The 20,034-nt window shown below is 47.6% G+C and overlaps 1 protein-coding gene across 1 annotated transcript; it reads right to left on the bottom strand.

The window, feature by feature from the left end:
• Positions 1–6,258: 6,258 nt before the first annotated feature.
• Positions 6,259–15,957, bottom strand: LOC133348575 (frizzled-9-like). The gene is made up of 2 exons (XM_061561472.1): positions 13,921–15,957; positions 6,259–13,261 (listed from the first exon to the last, which is right to left on the bottom strand). Exons 1-2 carry the CDS (start codon positions 15,322–15,324, stop codon positions 12,653–12,655), a joined length of 2,013 nt encoding a protein of 670 aa, XP_061417456.1. The 5' UTR covers positions 15,325–15,957; the 3' UTR covers positions 6,259–12,652.
• Between the last annotated feature and the right edge of the window lie 4,077 nt (positions 15,958–20,034).

The raw sequence follows: 20,034 nt of genomic DNA, 5'->3' as shown, positions 1-20,034 counted from the left end.
GATCCCATAGCGCTTCACCATGGGGGAGGCCAACACTGCACCTGCAAATAGGTCACAGACGATCATAATTCTTGGACAGACATTTAAGCTGAGCGTGCCAAAACTATAACCATCCCAGCCAACCTGTGATATATTCGCAGTCAATTTTCCACTGTATTAGCATACAGTTTATGTAATAAAACTCCATAGGAGCCAGATTTTTGTTGGCAGGCAGGTTTAAAAAAAGGCAAATCGTAACAGAGGTTCTCTTTAAGTTCCGCGAATGGTGTTCACGCCTCCAGACTCCACTTCAAACGAGCAGAATAAATGCAAACTTTATAAAATCAGTTCTGCGGTGCGAACATAAGGCGAGGCGACACCATGAGTCGGCTACCACACGTTTTTACTGGAGCCCCTGGCAGCTGGTCTCAGGCAGGGGTGTTTGGGAGCATCCTTTTAAATCCCAGTTGGAGTGTTCACATTGACACTCGAGTAGAGCGATAGTCTGGGTTTAAGTGAGAAGGACAACACCTGCGCGGCTTTGCTGCCCTGCCAACATGGCCAGATGCCACACAGTTAACAAGCCGATTGTTGTTTTGTTTTTAAGGGAGGGATGGATTTTTTTTTCTGCTGCTGCTGCGTATGTTGAAAACCCATAGGGTAGAAGCAACAGCGTTCAGGCTCTGATTTTCCTTGAAAAATAGACGAGGCCGAGCTTTTAAGGTTCCACGATTAGGCAAAAGGCAGAGAGAGAGAGGGAATAGAAGGTCAAGCTGGGGTCACGGATTAAATGGATAAGTACCTTTTTCTCTCCCTTTTTGTGGAGCTTATGGGAATGAAAACTCCCTCTAAGCCATGGGGAATCCTTTAGATTCCTAGAGCCCGTGGAAAGACAGGCTGGAGATTAACTATTGCAAATTATAGCGCACACCCTTATTGTAAAACACTAGGCACATGGCTGTCTGTGCTAGTAGGAAACATCCTAAGTTGGGAGTTCAGTAGTTTTCTAACCGTTTTTATTATTTTGCCATTTCATGTAGACTGTTGAAATTAAGTTGGCTGGATAGGACTGTGGTTAGACCACTGAACTTCAAATTGAAGGTTGTGATTTGAAATCCCGAGCAGAGATTGACTTGACCCAACAAACTGCGACGGATGATAGCCAAAAGAGATGAGCAATGCAGACCATAAGAGTATTTCTTAAAACACCAAACTCTTGCCTAATAAATGAAACAAAAAATTGAAGGTAACTGTTTACCACTAGGCCCTCTGCCTTATCATTGCCTATGCCACGTAGACAAATAAAAATACAAATCTAGCAAAGCAGGCCATTAGAGAAACCGACACTGCAACTTGTAGACAAACAAACCTGGCAACACGCATACATGAAGCTCTTAATGCACGCGCAGCCTCCATGCGTTGCTCACCTTCACGTCTGCTGCCAATGATGCAAGGCTGTAGTGGGATTTTGTTAAAAGAAGTGGGGGGGGGGGGGGGGGGGCGTATTAGATGTTAAACAAACATTAAACACATTGTTGAACAATATGACTTGGTTTCGCCTATTGTGCACTGTGTCCTAACTACTCAGCTCGTAACTTTCTGACGGCGCCCCTTATGAACATCTGTGAAAAAGAGCTTGAAAGCTTTTCCGATTCCCCCAGTGTACATAAAGATTCTGATTCAGAGAAAAGGATGCGCCAACCTTTTTTTTAGATGGGGGGCGGTGTGAGTGGGGGGGGGGGGGTCTGAGCCCCTCCAGAGCCCCCCACTCTCTACACTCATGACCGAGGTTGTTTCCCATGTTGAGATTCACGTTTATAATTTATATTTGAACGAGCATCATCCTCGTGCCAGCGGCTTTTGGCTAAACGTCGAACAAAGACGGTCACTGCATTGCGCGCACTTTCAGATGCGCTTCTGCAGCAGTCTGGAACCCTCTTTCTTTTGATATCAGGAAGCTACTGGAGCTACCCACTTCTAAATCTCGTTTGAAAACTAATTTCTATACAACTGCTTTTTGTTGTTTAGTTTGTTGTCTTTCTCCCTCACCTCCGATTAGCATGGTTGGTTACGTACGGTTGCGAAAGAAGTTCAGCATAACATTTCGCGCAAAAATATCAACCAAATAAATTTCAAGGCATCAAAACTGGAGGCGCCATCGCGAGTTTTGGCATTGTCCAGTTTGGAGGCTTTTGTTTAGTTTCCGTGGAATGCATGAAAAAAGAAGTGTTTACGGACACAGGAACGCGCAACAGGCTAATGTCAACAACGCCGCCGTCTCCCTTACGAGCAAGATCCCTTAAAAACGTCGCGTTGGCAGGACCGGTGGCGTCAACACCTGTGTGAAACACCAGGCGCAGAAAGGTGACACACTAAGACAAAGATCCCCCCCCGTATGGCGGGGCAAGTGCTGTTCGCGAGTAGCACCTAATGATGGCCCGTGGGTGGCCAGCACCACGCCCGGCCGCCTTTGTCTCCCCAGTGGCGATGTTTCCGCACCACACCAGGTACTCATTTGTGGCTGAGTCGACAGAGGAGATGCCCAGGACCGGTTCAGAGACTCGTCACCGATGTTGACCGAGTACGTAGCGCAATGCGCTAACCCCACTTACACTACGACTCCGAGATAGGTGACACACGTGCACAGGAACAACCGCTCAAAGTAATACTGCCCATTTGGCTCGCAGAGACTCCAGCTGTCATTCAGAAGTCCCTTCAGGCCCCCTCCCCTTCGCCTTTCATCGTCACGAGGGCCACTCAGATCTGCCCCGGCGTGTATCGCCACTCCGCTACGCGCCGAGGCACTTTGCTCAGCTGGGAGAGAGCCACGGGAGAGGCACAATTTACGGGCTGATTGTGCGACGCACATACGCGCAGCGTTCGGTCGTGCAGGCAGGCCCACCTCGGTGTTTGCATATGCCTCTCCCACCCACCAACCCCCCCCCCCGTGTTCACTCACTATCCTTCAGCCACACAGTTGCTGCATTCCATGCACTTGTTTGGGGGTCGGCTGTGCTACCGATGAAGAGATTTATTGGGTTTCCTTTTGCTGTAAAAAAAGAGTGAGAATTGTTTGGACACCGTGTGCGTAAATGTTTACTAGGGCATTGTTACAGCCTTTACACGTGTACACAGTTGAATATACAATCTTCTTCTGTCCGTCTGTCCAATGATGCATTGTTTGATAATGATAACAGCAATGCCATTGTTTATGCAGGAAAGATTCAACTGAGTCTCAAGACTCCTTTTTCAGGAGGATCCCGTATTGCGATGACTGGCTTCACGTGGGAGGGAAACCAGAGTGCCTGGAGAAAAAAAACCCGATTGTACAGTGGGAAACACTCAAAGCTCCACACAGATGGGTCTAATAATCCATGATTGTACTGCCATCTTTGGGCCACCAAGCAGTGCAGGCCTGCACCAACGAGTGTGGATTTCGCAGGCAGTCTCTCATTCAAGTACTGACCAGGCTCACACCTGCTTGGCTTCCAATATCTGACGACATCAGGGACATTCAAATATGTTTAATTCTGAGGCAATATGGACATTTTAAACATGTCTATTGCATGCATTGAAGCGGATTTTGCCTCAAGCATATGGACTAGTTTTGAACGAACTTGATCAAAGACAGGTGCCATCTAGTCACAATAATAATAGTGCCTACACAGCAATGGTCTAATACGGTGACAGAGTGTGGGTCTCTCATCCAACAGTGGATTGGCCAGAGTAGTAAATGCACATCACAGAGTAATATTTCTATCTCATACGAGAGACGATGTAATCGTTCACCTACGTACAGTACACTGCTCGTGCATTGCAATTATGGAGAGCCTCATTCTCTTTTCGATTTAAAGCTTTCGTGACTGAAGGGATTCATCTTCTTGGTTCTTTCGGTAAAGTCACGTAGAAGGGAAGTAATAAACTAATAAAACATAATTAAATAATTCTCACGACGTTTCGGCCACAAACAGCGTCATTCAGACGCTGTCTCTCCGACAGACCTGGTCTTCACCTGAGGACGGCTGCTTGCGTTGTGGCCGAAACGTCGTGAGAATTATTTTATTATGTTTTATTTTTATTATTTTATTACTTCCCTTCTACGTGACTTTACCGAAAGAACCAAGAAGAAGCCTCATTCTCATCAGGAAGCATTCCGTCAACTCTTCTGCAATGTGCATGTGTATCTCGACAAGTGCTCCTTCCCACATTTGACTCTTTCCGCATAAGTAGTCAATCGATTCGTAGGACAGCGCGTGCATCCAGTTCATAGCGCGATCTCGTAAGATCACCGAAGCTAAGCTAAGCAGGTTTGAGTCTGGCTAGCGATTGTTTGGATGACCACCATGTACAAAGCAGGTGCTGTAGGCTGTTTTGGGGAGGGGTGGTTATGCTGTCAGCAGAGGGCAGCTCCAACGTCCGTATTCCCTGCCTCTTACCAACCCGAAATGACCAGTGTGGTACAGCATTAAATTTGGATTTAATTATTATTTAATAACCTCCAACAAACTACATGGCTTGCGGAGGCCCTGTTCCAGCAGTGGACAAAAGGAATCTACGTTACTGCTTTACTGCTCGGCGACAGAGGCAAGAGTGGCCAATTTATATTAAAGTGGCAAGTACCCCCCTATCTTCTCGTTATTCGTAAGAGGGCATTACCAATAACATCTTATAAGCCTCGATTTAAAGCTGTGGTGACTGCAGGGATTCATATTCTTGGTTCTTTCGGTAAAGTCTATGTGACTTTATCGAAAGAACCAAGAATAGCTCATAAGCCATCAGTATTTTTGTAGCATGCCTGACTGCTGACGACTCCCAACAAGGTGAAACCAGCCCAGACCTTTCTTGTTTAAACGAATGCTGCTGGTTAATGTAAGTCGGAAAGGTCAATAGGCTGATAGACTAAATATATATAGTGTATGATTCCTTGGAGATACAGAACAGATGATTTACTTGAGTGGTTCAATTTAATGTGTTTAGGGTCTCAACCATCTTGACTTAGAATCAAACCCAGGTATATGTGGGTGTTGAGTGTAGTCACAGAGCATCAGAGTCAGTACCCTACTGGATGACACGAGTTTAACTCCTCCTGCACAACACCGTACAGGCAACATGAATTTGTGGCAAACCTGGTGGCTCTAAACATACAATATTTTTCGGGGGACCACCTACTCAACGATTTTCAAACAACGTGCAAATGTGTGTGTAAATGGCACACATCATATGTGCGTATGAAAAAAACACCAGAATTTCCTGAAGAAGGACAATGTGGTCCTTTCGTCATAGATCGCCATCAAAATACATTTGAGTCGAATGTGAAATTTCAATGGATAAACTCCTCGCGAGAAATATACGTTGAGAATAAAGACACAGTATAAAGATATGACAGAATATACGTGGGCAACAGAGGTATAGTGAGAATAGATGCAGAAAGGAGATAAAGATGTATAGACGGAACGTGCTGACACTCTACATAAATGCCAGTGAGATGCGAGAGATGCAAACGGGAGATGCACACAGACGAGAGAAGAGCAATGCGGAGAGCATAGATATACGTAGTGAGATACATTTATCAAAATGGAGATGTAGTGGTCGAAGACGATGAGATCACACGAAAACAGAAGATGTTACTCAGCGAATGCAACTATGTGTTGCTCAACTGTTTTTTTCTTTTCTTTTCTCCCAAAAAATACGAGGCTATTGAGCCTCTGCATGGATACACGTAGTGAGATATATTTATCAAAATGGAGATGTAGTGGTCGAAGACGATGAGATCACACGAAAATAGAAGATGTTACTCAGCAAATGCAAGTATGTGTTGCTCAACTGTTTTTTTCTTTTCTTCTCTCCAAAAAAATACGAGGCCATTGAGCCTCTGCTGACTCGACTGACACCTTGCACCCACCACTACAATAACGCCACCATTCATCACAGTCCGTGAGGTAACCCGCGGCTGCCTGTCTCTCTAATCGTCATATAAACAGGTGTAGACGTGCATTCGCAGCGCTGGTTTCTACTGTGAACTCGCGAGATACGCAAAATATGCGTAAAACTAAACACAGCGTGGCGTGACTTCAAAGCGCTGTATTGGAATGCTGTTTTACCAAGTGGTGGGGCACCAATTGCGTTTAAAACAAAAACACGGTTCTACATGGCTTAGCAGCGCTGCTTTTTGAGCAAAAAAATAAGCAAATGAGGTAGAGATCTAAACATAGCGCGACCAAAGATGTTTCAAACAGCACTGGATCGGAATGATGTTAAGGCGCTTCAGAACAGTTTACTTTGAAAATATGATTTTATTATAAATATAGCAATTTATCCAACAAGGCATTTGAAGCAATGTACAATACAGTATTTTAATACCAACATAAAACATTTTTAGTTTTTAAAGGAGGAAAAAACGTGTTAAATGAGCTATTATACATGGCTCTATAATAACACCAGCTTACGGAGAGAACTCGGGACTGAGTCAGCTCAACCTCGAGTACTTTATGCACTTTCTAAGCTAGAGCGGTTAAACAAAAACAAACCCCACCAGCAACAAATGTGGGGATAATATATCCATAACATTTCCCAAAAGGGGGAAAATATTCACAATAGATGAAGGGCCATTGCGCGAAATGTCACTTATTATATGTTGTTAAATGTTGTTTCCTCTTCGGTGCAGTGTGATTGACGGCTGCGTTGGAGTTTGTATTGTTTGTTGATTCGTGCACGGTTGCCGAAGCGATAACACCATTTGTTGTTAAATATTTTAAAAATAATGTACACACTTGTTATTAATAAATGGAACAAGCTCGGCATTGGCTACTAACCTGCCACGTGTTCACTGCAAGGCATCACTGTTGCAGGACCTTAATGTCCTCAATAAATACGAGTGGCTCAAAACAAAGCCCATGGCATCACGTGACCGCAGGGCCATCTATTCTATAGGCATCGTACTCAACATGCCAGTTTCTCCAGGCAAAAAATGGCCCGTGAGCGCACAGACTACCTTTTACAGACCAGCCATCATCGGATGATGCACTTGAGCAAAATTTCCAAGTAAAATTAAAACATGTTAGAACTGAATAAAAAGCATATGCGTTTCATCTGTGTGAGCAGAATGCGTTTAATATACAAAGGCTGTGTGTTTGAACTGTGATCTGAATGCGGCTCACATTTGCCGCTTCTGCTGAATGAAAATCGTATATTTCAGCTCACCTTTAATTAATGTGGACGCGCACATTGTCAAGCAGCGGACAGACCAAGCTTGCGACCACATGTTTCTGAGACCAAAGAGTTTTGGGGCATCAACGTTTGTCAGTCTCGCGCGATATGCCCAAGTGATACCACTGACTGTAATGTGACGTCAATGTGCAATCTACTTATTCAGCAGCCCATTCTGCAATCTTAATCTGAACCTTACAAACACAATACTATCCCTGTTCTGATGAAATCAACATACTTTGGCCATTTCTTGGCGTAACACAAAATAGATCTCTTTATCGATATTTGTAGCTCTTTAAGGACAACCCCCCCCCCCTCCACACAACATTTGTACACTAAGTTAAAGTTAGTGTTGAGATGAGCGTAATGTATGAGAACATCAAAAGCAGCTACCAGCAGTTGCCTTTTTAGAGATGCCATGTTTAACATGTTATGAGTGTCGATCCTTCAGGTGGTGTGCGTGTGTGCGTGTGTGCCCTTCAATGTCCTGGATACAAAGTAATTTAATGTGCACCCATATCCACAGGCAGTGCCTGTCTTTATGTATCCACTCTCATAGAAGAAAACGCTTATGAAATTTCCACTGGAACAAACGATCGTTACTGGAAGGCCTTGCTGAATTACACGAAATTCAATTGATGTGTTATCGTGCAATGCAATCCCATTTTACGGAGTTTTTGCTTTTTTGCAAATATACTTAAACACCATGTGTGTACTGAAAATAGTAATGGATGTCAATAGCCCTTTTTTAACAAAATAAGAGGTAACATTGCAGCCCTGCAATGTCATGCCCACGCCACTGTTAGTGGAAGCTCCTCAATTAGAGAGCCCCTCTAGATCGTATTTGGCCTACTCTTCCACGCTGCCTAGACGTCATTGGAAGCAGTGCGAGAACCCACACATCAACCCAATACACATGACCTGCCATCGACTAACTGTGGTGTAATCATGTATTCTGCTGGGTGGACAGAGGCAAGGGGTGGATTAAAGAAACTTGACCATTGTTTCAACAAAGGTATTTTCCCTGCAAGATATCATATGACCGAATGGAAAATGTTTTCAAATGCAATGCCATAGTAATGTCACTGTTTCATATCAAAACAAGCATATGCGCCGTCAATTACATTTCTGAATATCTTAGATCATGTGGCACTATGTTTTTTTTTACAAATGACAAGGCTACAACAGCGTACTAATAACAGTGCTCCAGTTGTAGACTTTCTCCACTCTGTGTCTTAAGTGGTGCCGACTGCAGCAATCCTGATCATATAATTGCATGTTTTCAAAGCGTACATCAAACATCAAAGCATCGTGTCCCCAATCTCAACGTATAGAAGAACACGGTATATTTGGGCAAACCACGAGGGTTACAAATTTCAGTTATAAAACCTAAAAAATGGGCCGAATGTGCGCACACCCTGTCGTAAGTGGTGTTGAGTGACTTAATAAGTGGGAGCATTAAAATGTTGCCTGCGGAGACGATACTCGTCGTCGTCTGTGGTATGTGGTGCTGCACCACTTAGTACCTTTGACGTGGCATGTCACAATCGTCAACGAACTGAGGCCACAATCTGACATGCAAATAGAGAGCGAGAAACTGAACAAGTCTCGATGTACGGCCGACAGTTTTTCTGCGGCGAATTTTTTTGGAGACCTCAGCAATATGAGATGAATGGATGCTTTTTGCTGGCGTAAGTTTCAAGCTGTACATTCGAAGTGGGCTACATTTTTTGACAACCGTGACTTGCTATGCGCCAAAGGTGCAGGGTGTGCCACCAGTCTGGACTACCAAGGTGACTTTTAAAAAAAAATCTCATTTGAAATAAAACATGCGAAATAAGGATGTGATACCAGTAATTTGTTTAAAAATATAATTTAAAAAGTGTTTTTTTTTTTAACAAGAGTACTCACTCCGTAGCAAAAGGCAGTAATAATTGTTTGAAACTGATGACTTTCCGGCTTGCACCGATTCTTCTGTTACAGATCGGTTTTTGATTTCACATATGGATCAGAAACATGTTTATGCTAGCAACAAAAATGCAATGAAACCTCAATAGTTTTGATGATGACGACGACGATGATGATGACGAATCATTACCATGGGCACACATTCTACTGCCAATAAGCCGTGAGTCAAAGCTGAAAGACTCACAGCATTGCAACAACAGAAGATGTCATTTGCTGTAACAGGAGTTGAGTCAAGGAAACAATTTCTAAAGGCATCCGCTGCTGTGAGTGCAGGAGAGAACGGTGACTGTCGACAGACGCGCAAAATGCACACCGGCACATACAGGACATGACTTGCGCACCACCCACGCCTTCTGTAATGTCTATGAAAAAAACACCTGTGATCTCGTCATAGCTTTAACCAGTTGCAGTCAGCGTGTGAGGGTTTTAAAATGAGAGATGAGTAAGATGTAAAAAGAGCTGATTGTTGACTCTGTGGTCTTCACGTGCCGAGCGTTCAAAGCAAGAGAGGAAGCCAAGGCAGAGGAGCTGCCTCATCCACGCACATCTCAGTGCCACGTTTGCAGTCAATTAAGATTACATTCTCCAACTTCTGTGACATGAGTCGCGAGGAGTAATTTCCTGCGAATAATTGGTAGGAGAAAAACAAAATGGCAAATTACCACGATTTTCTGTCAGTTTTGCCAATTTTCATCCGTTAATTCGACAGGAAATCAGTTCATGCTAACGCCTGAATCGGCTCCTATACCCAGAACACGTTGCCTGCTTAATCACCGTACTGTACTTGCACACTTGATTGGCAAATTAAAACCTGGATAGCTGGAGTGTTTACTGCCGTGTTAGAATTCACAGATGATCAGCGTCTCACGCATCACCTATATCCAGCGACAGAGAACGTGAATGTGAAATTAATCAGTCACAACCTGCAGAGCCACTCACAAAGGGGAGGACGTTGACCACTAAATTGCGGTGACGTGTCTTCCAATTCAAAGTGGAGTACTCACACATCTGTTATTGACATCTGGCCAGCGTAGAAGAGTAGGCTACCCCAGAGTAGCTGACAAGAGCTCCCTCTCGTGTGGCACCTTCCATAAGCAGTGGTAATGCATAAGAAATTGCAAGCCTGCACCTTCATCTATTTTACACTGCCATTGTTTTGTTACGATCCGATTTGGCAGTGAGAAGTCGTGCTATAAATGATCCTTTTAACATCACAGTACTGCAGAGGACATTAGCAATCCCATTGATGTGCAGCTGTGTTGGAGCTGCCCGCCTTTCAACATCAAGAGACAAAAGGTCTTTGGGTTCACAACACCTTGATCATCATCATCATCACCACCCTGAATCGTTGCCCACCATGGGCCGTGTACACTTGTACACGAACTGAGTTGCACGATCTCCATCAAATAACACATCGTTTACATACCAAACAGTTATGCATAACAAGGCACGATGATGCTTGGCAAGATGTACGCGTACGGCCCCCTTGTCAATCCACTACTTCGTGAGGGCCTTCCCAAGCCATGAGACAGATTTGACAGAACTTTACCACTCTCGTGAGTGTGGGTTAGAGAAGTCGGGGAGCATAGACGTGGTAGTACAGTACAGTACAGAGTACTGCACAACCCTCTGCTGCCCACCACAGCCTATGACACCTGTTTTTGCATGTTCGTCCACCCAAACACTATCCAGGCTAAACTCTGAAAAGTCTGGGCACCATTTCTGGTGCACGGTTATACGTGTTAAGTTATATATTTTTGTTTTTAGCCTGCATATATTAGTCGATGGGTTATTCACTTTTACTTGTTAGAATATTAGTTTGTCTGACCTTGATGCACGTTCAGAGCATTCGTTTAATATTAAATTGCTTCCTTATACGAGTGTTAGTTGCTAATGCGCTCCTTTCCAGTGAGGCATTCTGAGTGGTAGGTGGCCAAACGAGAAAACATAATTATCTTGTTTTATCTTTTACGACAAAGTTCGGCTGTGGTTTGCAAAGAATGGCCACGTTGGGTTATTTGCAATGACTCGGCGCATTTAAACGGCATTGGTGATGTTTGTATGGTCTCGTAACCATCCCGCAAAGCAAGATTTCCGATTCACCCATTGCCGCAATTATGTTGCTACAGCAAATGTCAGCGCACGCACCTCCATTTAGCACTGTTGGCTACACACGGTGCGAACGAAGTTCAAAAAACATACAAAAGTTTAAGGCTAATACCACATCGCTGCCTTGTATTATGGCGCACTTCATGACAATTGTTAAGAAAACACTGTGTCTGTAAAAAAACGTCGTCCGCAATTCTAAACGTGTAACCTTTTTTGCGAACGTAATAGGTTTGTCCAACCCACTCATCGTAAGAAAGTGTAAAAACTTACGAAAAAAAGTCTCTTAAATCTTGTCCAAACTGTTTGGACAAAAGCAATACAAAATATCTGGTCTCGAAAAGGCACAATCTGGAATCTATAATTTACCTCCACGTTCCTGATGATAAATTGTACCTTTAAGCCTCGAGGTCAAGTCGAAACTGTAAATATGGTACACATTTTAAATGCCCCTGCAAGATACACTGTGTGTAGTTTCCAAAACAGGAGATTATTTACTCATTCACTAAATGTCTACCAGATTCTGGAGTTCAGTACAAACCAGATGTGTCTGTTACCTTCGGGTTGTGGTATTGCATTACTTTTAAATACACGCATGAATACAATTTAGGCTGTTTTTTTCTTTGTAAAAGGCTCAGAATATTATACAGACGCACTATATAAATGTGGTACAGGCAAAACATTTTGATAATTGTATTGCCTGTACCACATTTGTAATCGGATGTTTAAGCTACACATGGGCTCGCACTTGTAATAATATTTTCCAATATAACGATCTCTAAATAAATTCTATGACTCTGTATCGTTAGTACTTACATTTGGGGGGCATCACAATACGCCACGTGTTAATTTGTTGTGTCGTTCCGCCCCCACCCCCCACACATTTATCATTCTGGACACCTTAAAAAAACATAATCGTAACACGTAACACTTGTTTGTATACATTTGTAAAAAAATGACGTGGCATTCGGTGGACACCGTTTAGAGCCCTGTTTTCATCGAGACGCCTGTGCTGGTGCATAAGAGAAGAGCCCAACCGAGGGGGGCATCTTGAGCACGTGACATTCCCAATACAATCGGACCAAAGGAAAACAAAATCTCAATTTGCACAATCAATATGCACAACTGTGCGTTGTTTTTTGCACCCATCGCACGCAGTGCACGGCTGCAAATTTCTGCATCAGTCTTCCAGAAATGCATGCACACACGCTTGTCACTTCAAAGCGTTTGCACGTATCAGCAGCACGTATGGTCCGCTGGTAGGTTTATATGCCCTGTAGTGTAGTGGTTTCAGTGTCAATTTTACATGCAGTAGGGCACACGCATATATATATATTTATGTATATTGTATAGCAATCTACAGAAGTGGCAGACACGAGACGACACGAGCTTGTTAGACAAATGCCGGCTGTTCGGCTATGGTCTCTGGGTGGCCGGGAGGCGCATGTACGGCAAGCGAGGGAGACTTGTAATGCACTCCCCCCTTGCGCCCGGTCTGCCGAGACAACTTCTTGTTCCAGAGCATCTGCCACGACTGCAGCGTCTTAGAGCTCCAGATCCACATGCCGCTGATGATGCCCACCACCAGTGACATGAACACCTTGAGCAGGTACACCTCGATGGAGGGGATGGACTGGACGGCCGTGCAGTCGGGCGTCTGGTTGCCCTGCGCAGCCCTGCACTTGGAGGCCACTGCAAGGGTCCTCCAGCTATCAGCGTTGTACCACTCGTAGAAGTAGCAGGCGATGACGCAGGTGGCCGGCACGGAATAGAGCACGGAGAAGACGCCGATCTTCACCATGAGTTTCTCGAGTTTCTCCGTGTCCGTGCCGCCCGTGCGCATCACGCGGCGGATGTCGAAGAGTGCGACGAGCCCGGCCAGGATGAACGACGTGCCCAGGATGAGGTAGCAGGTGAGAGGGACGATCACGAACCCCGCCAGCGCGTTGGGGCTCATGAGTCCGCCCACGTAGCACAGGCCCGTGAGCTCCTCGCCTGCAACCTTGATGCGGACACGGTGGCAACATGGGTTTGGTGTTAGACATGTCGACGAGTTGTAGACACGCATCACCAGACACGTGTGTGCGTGTGTGTGTGGTAAAGATGAGAGCACAGCAGATGAGTGAGGTCTCTACTCTGAGGATTTTAGGCATGGATGGGAAGTTAAAGTGACATTCTGAAACTAAAACGTTGTACATGATCTTCAAGCTTCTATAAATGTCACACAAATAATACCTATTTTAACTCCATTATAAAGTGACAACCCTATAACCAAATGACAGCCCAGTGAGAACGAATATCTTGTTCAAGGAAGAGCTGGGACACACAAAAAAATACTGTAAAAGTATTAAAATACAGTATATATACGTAGAGTGCACGCCCAAGTAATGAATATCATCAGATAGATAATGCACACGACCTCAATGGGCAAAACATGGACTGTAGTTGGATTTGATACTTCATAGGCCAATCATCAAATATATAAATAATGACTTATTTTTCACCATTGATCTTGACACCCAGTATACGACAGCATAAAACATTTGACAAGAAGCAAACTGCCATGACAGGGGAGGGACACATAACATCAGCAAATCCCACGAAACATCACGCAGGAGAAACCTTCACTAAAACCAGAGGATGGAATTAAGGAGAGCGGACCTTGCGTAGGCCCAGGATCACGATGGTCTGCACGGCTGGAAGCGCCCAGGCGGCCAGGTGGAAGTAGCTGCTCTTGGCCTCGATCGCCTCGTGCCCCCACTTGATGCCGGCAGCCAGGAACCACGTGAAAGTGAGCACGACCCACCAGACGGACGCAGCCATGCCGAAGTAGTAGAGCAGCAAGAAGACCAGGGTGCAGCCGGTGCTCTCGAGGCCCGCCTGGATGATGTACGCACTGCCGCTGTCTTGGTCGCACGCGATGCTGGACGCGCCGGCGAACAGGCGCACGAGGAATGCCACCGAGTGCAGGCAGTAGCACATGGAGAGGAAGATGATGGGCCTCTCCGGGTACTGGAAGCGCGACGAGTCGATGGCGAAGGTGAGCACGGTGAAGGCGCTGGAGGCGAAGCAGAGCGCGGACCACACGGCGAGCCACACCGACGCGAACCGCTTGTCGGCGCCGCTCCAGTACACGTCCATGTCGGGCCCGCAGCGCGGCGCGCACGACTCGCTGCGCTCCACGTAGTGGAACTTGCTGGGGTTCTCGCACGACGTCGGGGACCCGCTCCTGGGGGGAGGCGGGTGAGGCTGGACGCCCTTGCTGTCGTCGCCGCGACCCACGTTGATGGTGGGCTTGTACGAAGACGGCACGGACGCCCTGCCGCCGGGTGGCTGCGCGCCCTGGTTCGGAGACCCCGTGTGCTGCGGGTGGCCGCTGCTGCCGCCGCCGCCGTGGAGCGGAGGTGCCAGCGGCGCCAGTGGGAGTCGGTCATGAGGTTCACCTCCACCTGCCGCACCGGTTCCTCCACCTCCGCCACCGGTTCCTCCTCCGCCTCCTTCATCGTCGTCCGCCGCCGGCGCCTCCATGCACAAGGCGCTGGGGTCGTGGCGCGTCGGCAGGCGGGCGCAGTCGAGCGCGTCAGGCCAACCGAAGCCGAACTGCTCGAGCACGGGCGCGCACCGCTGGCGCACGGCGCGGCACATGGGCCGGCACGCCGGGATGGGCTGCGACACCTGCTCGCTGCACATGGGCGCGTACACGGAGCACAGGAAGAAGCGCAGGTGCACGTGGCAGCCGTATTCGACGAGCGGCGCGAACTCGTGCAGCTTGATGGCGGCCTCCTGCTGCTCCTCGTGTCCCAGCGAGTTGGGCAGCCGCGTGGTGTTGTAGCCGATGCCCAGGCACATGGGGATCACGATTGGCTGACACCTGCCCTGTTGGAACTGCTGCTGCTGCTGTTGCTGCTGCAGGTGTTGGTGCTGTGGTTGTTGTTGCTGCTGCTCTTGCTCTCTGCCCAAAGAGGTCCGCTCGGTGTCGGACAACGCCGCGTTGAGTCGCGCGCAGTGGATGAGGAGCAGGGCCAGAGGCACGGGCGCCCAGGAGCCACCGAGGGAGCGCAGCATTTTCCGTGCCGCGTGTCGTCGTCGTCCTCCTCCTCCTCTCTGGGCGTGAACGCGCGCGCGCCTCTCTCAACTGGGGTCGCCTCGCGTGTACCCCGCGTGCGCGCGCGTGTGCCGCAGTGTCTGACCAGCGCTCTCAACTAGTTAGCGTTCAGCACTGAGTAGACAAAAGTGCGCGCAGGCAGTGCGTAAAAGTTAGCGCGCATGATGGGTTCGATTGCGCGTCTCCCTCCCTCTCCTCCTCCAAGCCCACGGGGCTGTCCCCACCCTGCTTTTCTGCCCTCCCCCTCCTCCCTCCAGCAACAATAAATAGTGCTTCTTCTGTGGCCACAACGTTCGCGCTGGAAGCGGCGGCCGCTTTAAAAGGTCGGGGCTGCATTCACACCCGACGAATGGCGCGCGGGCTTCTCGGTCGCTAATAGGCGGCGATCAATGCGCGCACAAAGCCGCCTCGGCGTGACCAATTTCGATTTCAGTCCCTTTTTCTATTCCCTCTCGCAGCCCCCCAGCCCAGTGCAGTTCTCCTCCCCGTGCTCCGCCTGCACCACCACCACAACGACCCTCCCCACTCCCCCTGGGCGCACACCGAGCCAGAGAACCAACCCCCGTCATCACCATCACCCAACCCAACCCCACTCCCACCCACCCACCCTCGCTCGCTTCCATCCTTCCTTGTCTTCTCTTTTGCTGATACTTTACGCTCTTCTGAAAATGCCCCACCCACCCCAAACCCCCTCCACCACCTCATCCCCCTCCACCACGAAAAACGTCTCCGCCTCGACCCCCATCGCCCTCGTCACCTCCTCCTCCCCCCCCCATCGCGGAAAAAGAAAAACACGCGATAAGTTTTACAACGCGGCGTAGGTGTGCGTGTGCGTGCGATTTCCAACCGCTCCATCATCGTTCCTCTCCGCGCGAACGTGGAACATGTGATGTGACAACTCGCGCGTGGCCACCGCCTAGGTAGACTCGGCCGTGACATGGAGTGAACGCTGCCTGGTAAAACGGTGTGCGAACGACAGCCAACTGTGCGGATCTACAAAGACAACATGCGGGGAGAGCGTTGCGCGCGCGAGCGTGGAGGTTGTTGGCTTCGGTGCTCGCTAACAGTAACGGAACTTGCCTCTGCGCTTGAGTGCGTGGGAGTTAGAGCGCACGCGTGCGCGGAGCGGTGACCCACGAACCCGGCAACCCGAATTCGTTTCCATCTCACGGCCAACACCGGAGACGATTATCTGAAGCGGCCATGGACTTATCCCCGAGGTCGACTCAGCCTCAAAGGAGTACCTGGCGCGGCTTCTTAACGTCGCCTTTAGGGAGACAAAGGAGGCCGGGCGTGGTGCTGGCCACCCACCCCCTCGTGCGCCGTGGCGGTATTCGTAGGGTGCTCGCTGACAGCACTTGCCCCAACAGTCTGTTAAGCCTTTACGGGGGATCTTTGTATTTGTGTGCAGACTGGCCCGAGAGGCGATCTCCACGGGGTATGTCTTTTGGAAGGGGGGGGGGGTGTCGTCTAGTGATCTAAAGGAGCGCACAATGAGCCTTTATGCGCTTATAAAGGCGGCGAGCAGTCACTGTTCCACCCAGCTCTGGCTGTTTAACAGAATACTTTACTTTTCATCCTTATTATTTTAAGTTTTTGTTACTTTTTTTGATAACTCTTCAATAGTTCGTTGTGGCCGTTAGTTGTTCCGCTTCATTGATAAGGCCACTTTTACAGAATGCACGTGCTCCATACGTCGATCCACCATTTGGTCAATCGCATGGACGGCATTCGTCGCGTATGTTTTGTATAAATATCATGGAACTGCGGCAGATGCAGATGCGCCCTTCTCACAATATTTACACAAGTTTGTTTATGCAATAACTTTGCGCGCGTGTGCGCGTAATTACCGCCGACGCGGATTTGTAATTTATGGATTAATAGTCGAGCAAACGTTGACCACACGTCACGCGGAATAACTTCCAAACACCGTGTATTTACAAAACCACTGTACGTGTTTAGATTTGCATCCCCGAAGGCGATACGCATTTTTTTCTTCCGACCATTGTATGGAAGAACAATACGGTGTCCATGTACAGCAGTGTACAGACCTTGCCTGGTGTGAGTTCTCAGCTGCCCGTGTCTATTGACACTGGGATTACCTAAAGGTCCATTGTGCTGCTGCTGTTGCCATTTGGGCTCCCATCGGCTACTCTGGGCTGGCTCTTGATGAGCGTTTTTTGGCATTTACGTGCATTGTACGGGCGTTAAAAAGCAGGCCGTTCTCGTACCCCCATGTCGTCATACAACCCCATAGCTGCACCTTCCCACAGTATTGTCATGAACATGCTGAATTCTAGCCTTTAATTGTGTGACGCACATTCATCTTAGGCGCGCTGGCCAGATGCCAGAAGAGACGAAGCAGTGTAAGCTTCCAGTTTATGACTACGCCAATGTTGTGGTAGTTACTAGTAATAGGCAGCGGGGAATTTCTATTGTTGTTATTCGTTTCAAAGTCTGAGCAATGGAACATAAACGATAGTCGGCTGTATCATGGCTATAATAATGGTGGTATCCGTGTCCTTTTCGTAGCTTATTGTTCGACGATCTCTTTTCTGTACGCATTTAACCGGCATCGCCCATGGCCCATCCACTGCTGGATAAAAGCCTCCCCCATGCCGTTTGCCATTCCTCATGGCCATGCGATGCTACGATCCAGATCACTTCTGAACATTCACTTAATCACGCGGTTGCCCCATCTCCACGGGATTCATATCTTCTCGTTGGCCTCCACTACGTCACCACTCTCATCCTTTGTCATCCATGCTACACCTGGCGATATGCGCTATACGTCGAATTAAAATAAAACGCACAATGGTTTGGAAGGACGACAAACTGAACGCAAAAAGCCGTTCTAAAGAAATTTGCTTTAAATCTAGGTTTAAAAGTGCATCGCTCCTGTGGCTTTTTAAATCGGAAGGAAAGGCGTTCCAGACGGCCGCAGAAATGCAATTTGAAAGTGCACACTGCAATGACCGTCTTTGTCTGACGGTGAGCCAAAAGCCGCACCTATGGACCCCGAGTTCGAATACGGGACATTTGAACTGGTCCTGGACTGCTGCTCTCCCCACCTCACCAACCCGCATTGACGAGCATTGGTGAAGCGTGGTCAAGCAACCCTCACGACCGACACGGGGTGTGGGCAGGGGGGCGGGGGGCGGGGGGGGGGACCTTTATCCAGCAGTGGATTGACAAAGGGCCGTAAATGAAACTGACATGCAAACACGTCGTGCCGTTCATGGGGGTTCCTTTACCATACGTCTCGGAGGGATCTTCAAAACAGCAGTGGATCCATCTCTCGTCAAGGAGCACACTCCATCGTGTGAGCTCTGCTCATCCTCGCATCGGCTTTTGGCTCACCATCGATTTCTATAGAAGTGCTTTTGTCTTCTTGGTTCTGTCGGTAAAGTCACGTAGAAGGGAAGTAATAAAATAATAAAAAGAAAACATAATAGAATATTTTATTATTTTATTACTTCCCTTCTACGTGACTTTACCGAAAGAACCAAGAAGATGAATCCCTGCAGTCACGAAAGCTTTAAATCGAAATTTAAAAGTGCTTTTGTGTTTAGTTTGTTGCCCCCCCCCCCCCCGCAATCCGATGAGCACGCTTGGGGACGTACGGTGCGAAAGAAGTTCAACATACATAAATATTGTCAGATGGTAAAAAAAACATAATGCATTCAAAAATAGGGAACATTTTATAATACTTTACAAACATTATTTCGTGCCTATATACAACATTTGCCAAAACTGTCCCTATTGAGTCTCAAGGTTTTGTCAGGGAGGGGTGCGGTGTTTGTTCAATTCCCATTTTGAGCATTCCCACAAGAAATCCCACCACCTTTACGCACAGACAGATTCAAGAATTCACCACTGTCATGCCATCTCCTCGCCGCCTCGCAATGATGATGCACTTCACAAAACAGTGAGTCTCTCGAGCGCCTTCCACGCAGAATCGTCGCAGTGGTGATAGCGCACGTTATCAGGAAGTCACGACTGGACCCGCATATTTGTATCCAAGCAGAGAACACGTTTTCATTCAATAACAAACTTTTCTTTGGTTTCAGTTCATGAAACATTTGGGGGGTGAGTGAGGTGCCACTTTTTTAGTCGTGTATGGTTACGAGTTAGACGATTAGGGTTAGCTTGAATATACGCTCCAAGCCTGGGGTGTTTCATTCAGACGCTGTCTTCCCGACAGACCTGTTCTTCACCTGAGGACGGGTGCTTGCGTTGTGGCCGAAACGTCGTGAGAATTATTTTATTATGTTTTATTTGTATTATTTTATTATTACCCTTCTACGTGACTTCACCGAAAGAACCAAGAAGATTAGGGTTAGTGGTAATAGTTTAGGTGTTAGGGTTAAGGAGTTAGCGTTTTGGGGTTATGGGCAGGGTTAGGGTTTGTGGTTAAGGCGGTAGGGTTTAAGGTTAGGGTGTGTAGGTGATAAGTTCAGCAGGAGCTAAGACTGCTGCTACGACTGCCTTTTCTGCTGCACATCCTCCACGGCACAGCCTTCTCGTCCTCAGCGTCACTATTCGTATTATTCCTATTAATGCACACGAGTGGCGGCTTGCTTCGTTCGGGGCACGAGATCGCCCGTGCGTCTCCTCACTGCCTCGCGCACACGGTGCTGTTGCGTTTTGCGGGACCCCAGATGGGGCGA

The sequence above is a fragment of the Lethenteron reissneri genome, chromosome 27 (genome assembly GCF_015708825.2).
Source record: "Lethenteron reissneri isolate LAM-NWPU_2019-01 chromosome 27, ASM1570882v1, whole genome shotgun sequence".
Lineage (NCBI taxonomy): Eukaryota > Metazoa > Chordata > Hyperoartia > Petromyzontiformes > Petromyzontidae > Lethenteron > Lethenteron reissneri.
The sequence above is the reverse complement of the archived record's forward strand: the minus strand, read 5'-3'. Positions and strand labels throughout refer to the sequence as shown.

What these genes read in the sequence shown, in the direction of transcription:
- LOC133348575 (XM_061561472.1), bottom strand. Translation starts at nt 15,324, where the DNA reads ATGCTGCGCTCCCTCGGTGGCTCCTGGGCGCCCGTGCCTCTGGCCCTG. An exon ending in TGATCCTGGGCCTACGCAAG is followed by an intron (nt 13,262 to 13,920) that starts GTCCGCTCTCCT and finishes GTCCGCATCAAG; the next exon opens with GTTGCAGGCGAGGAGCTCAC.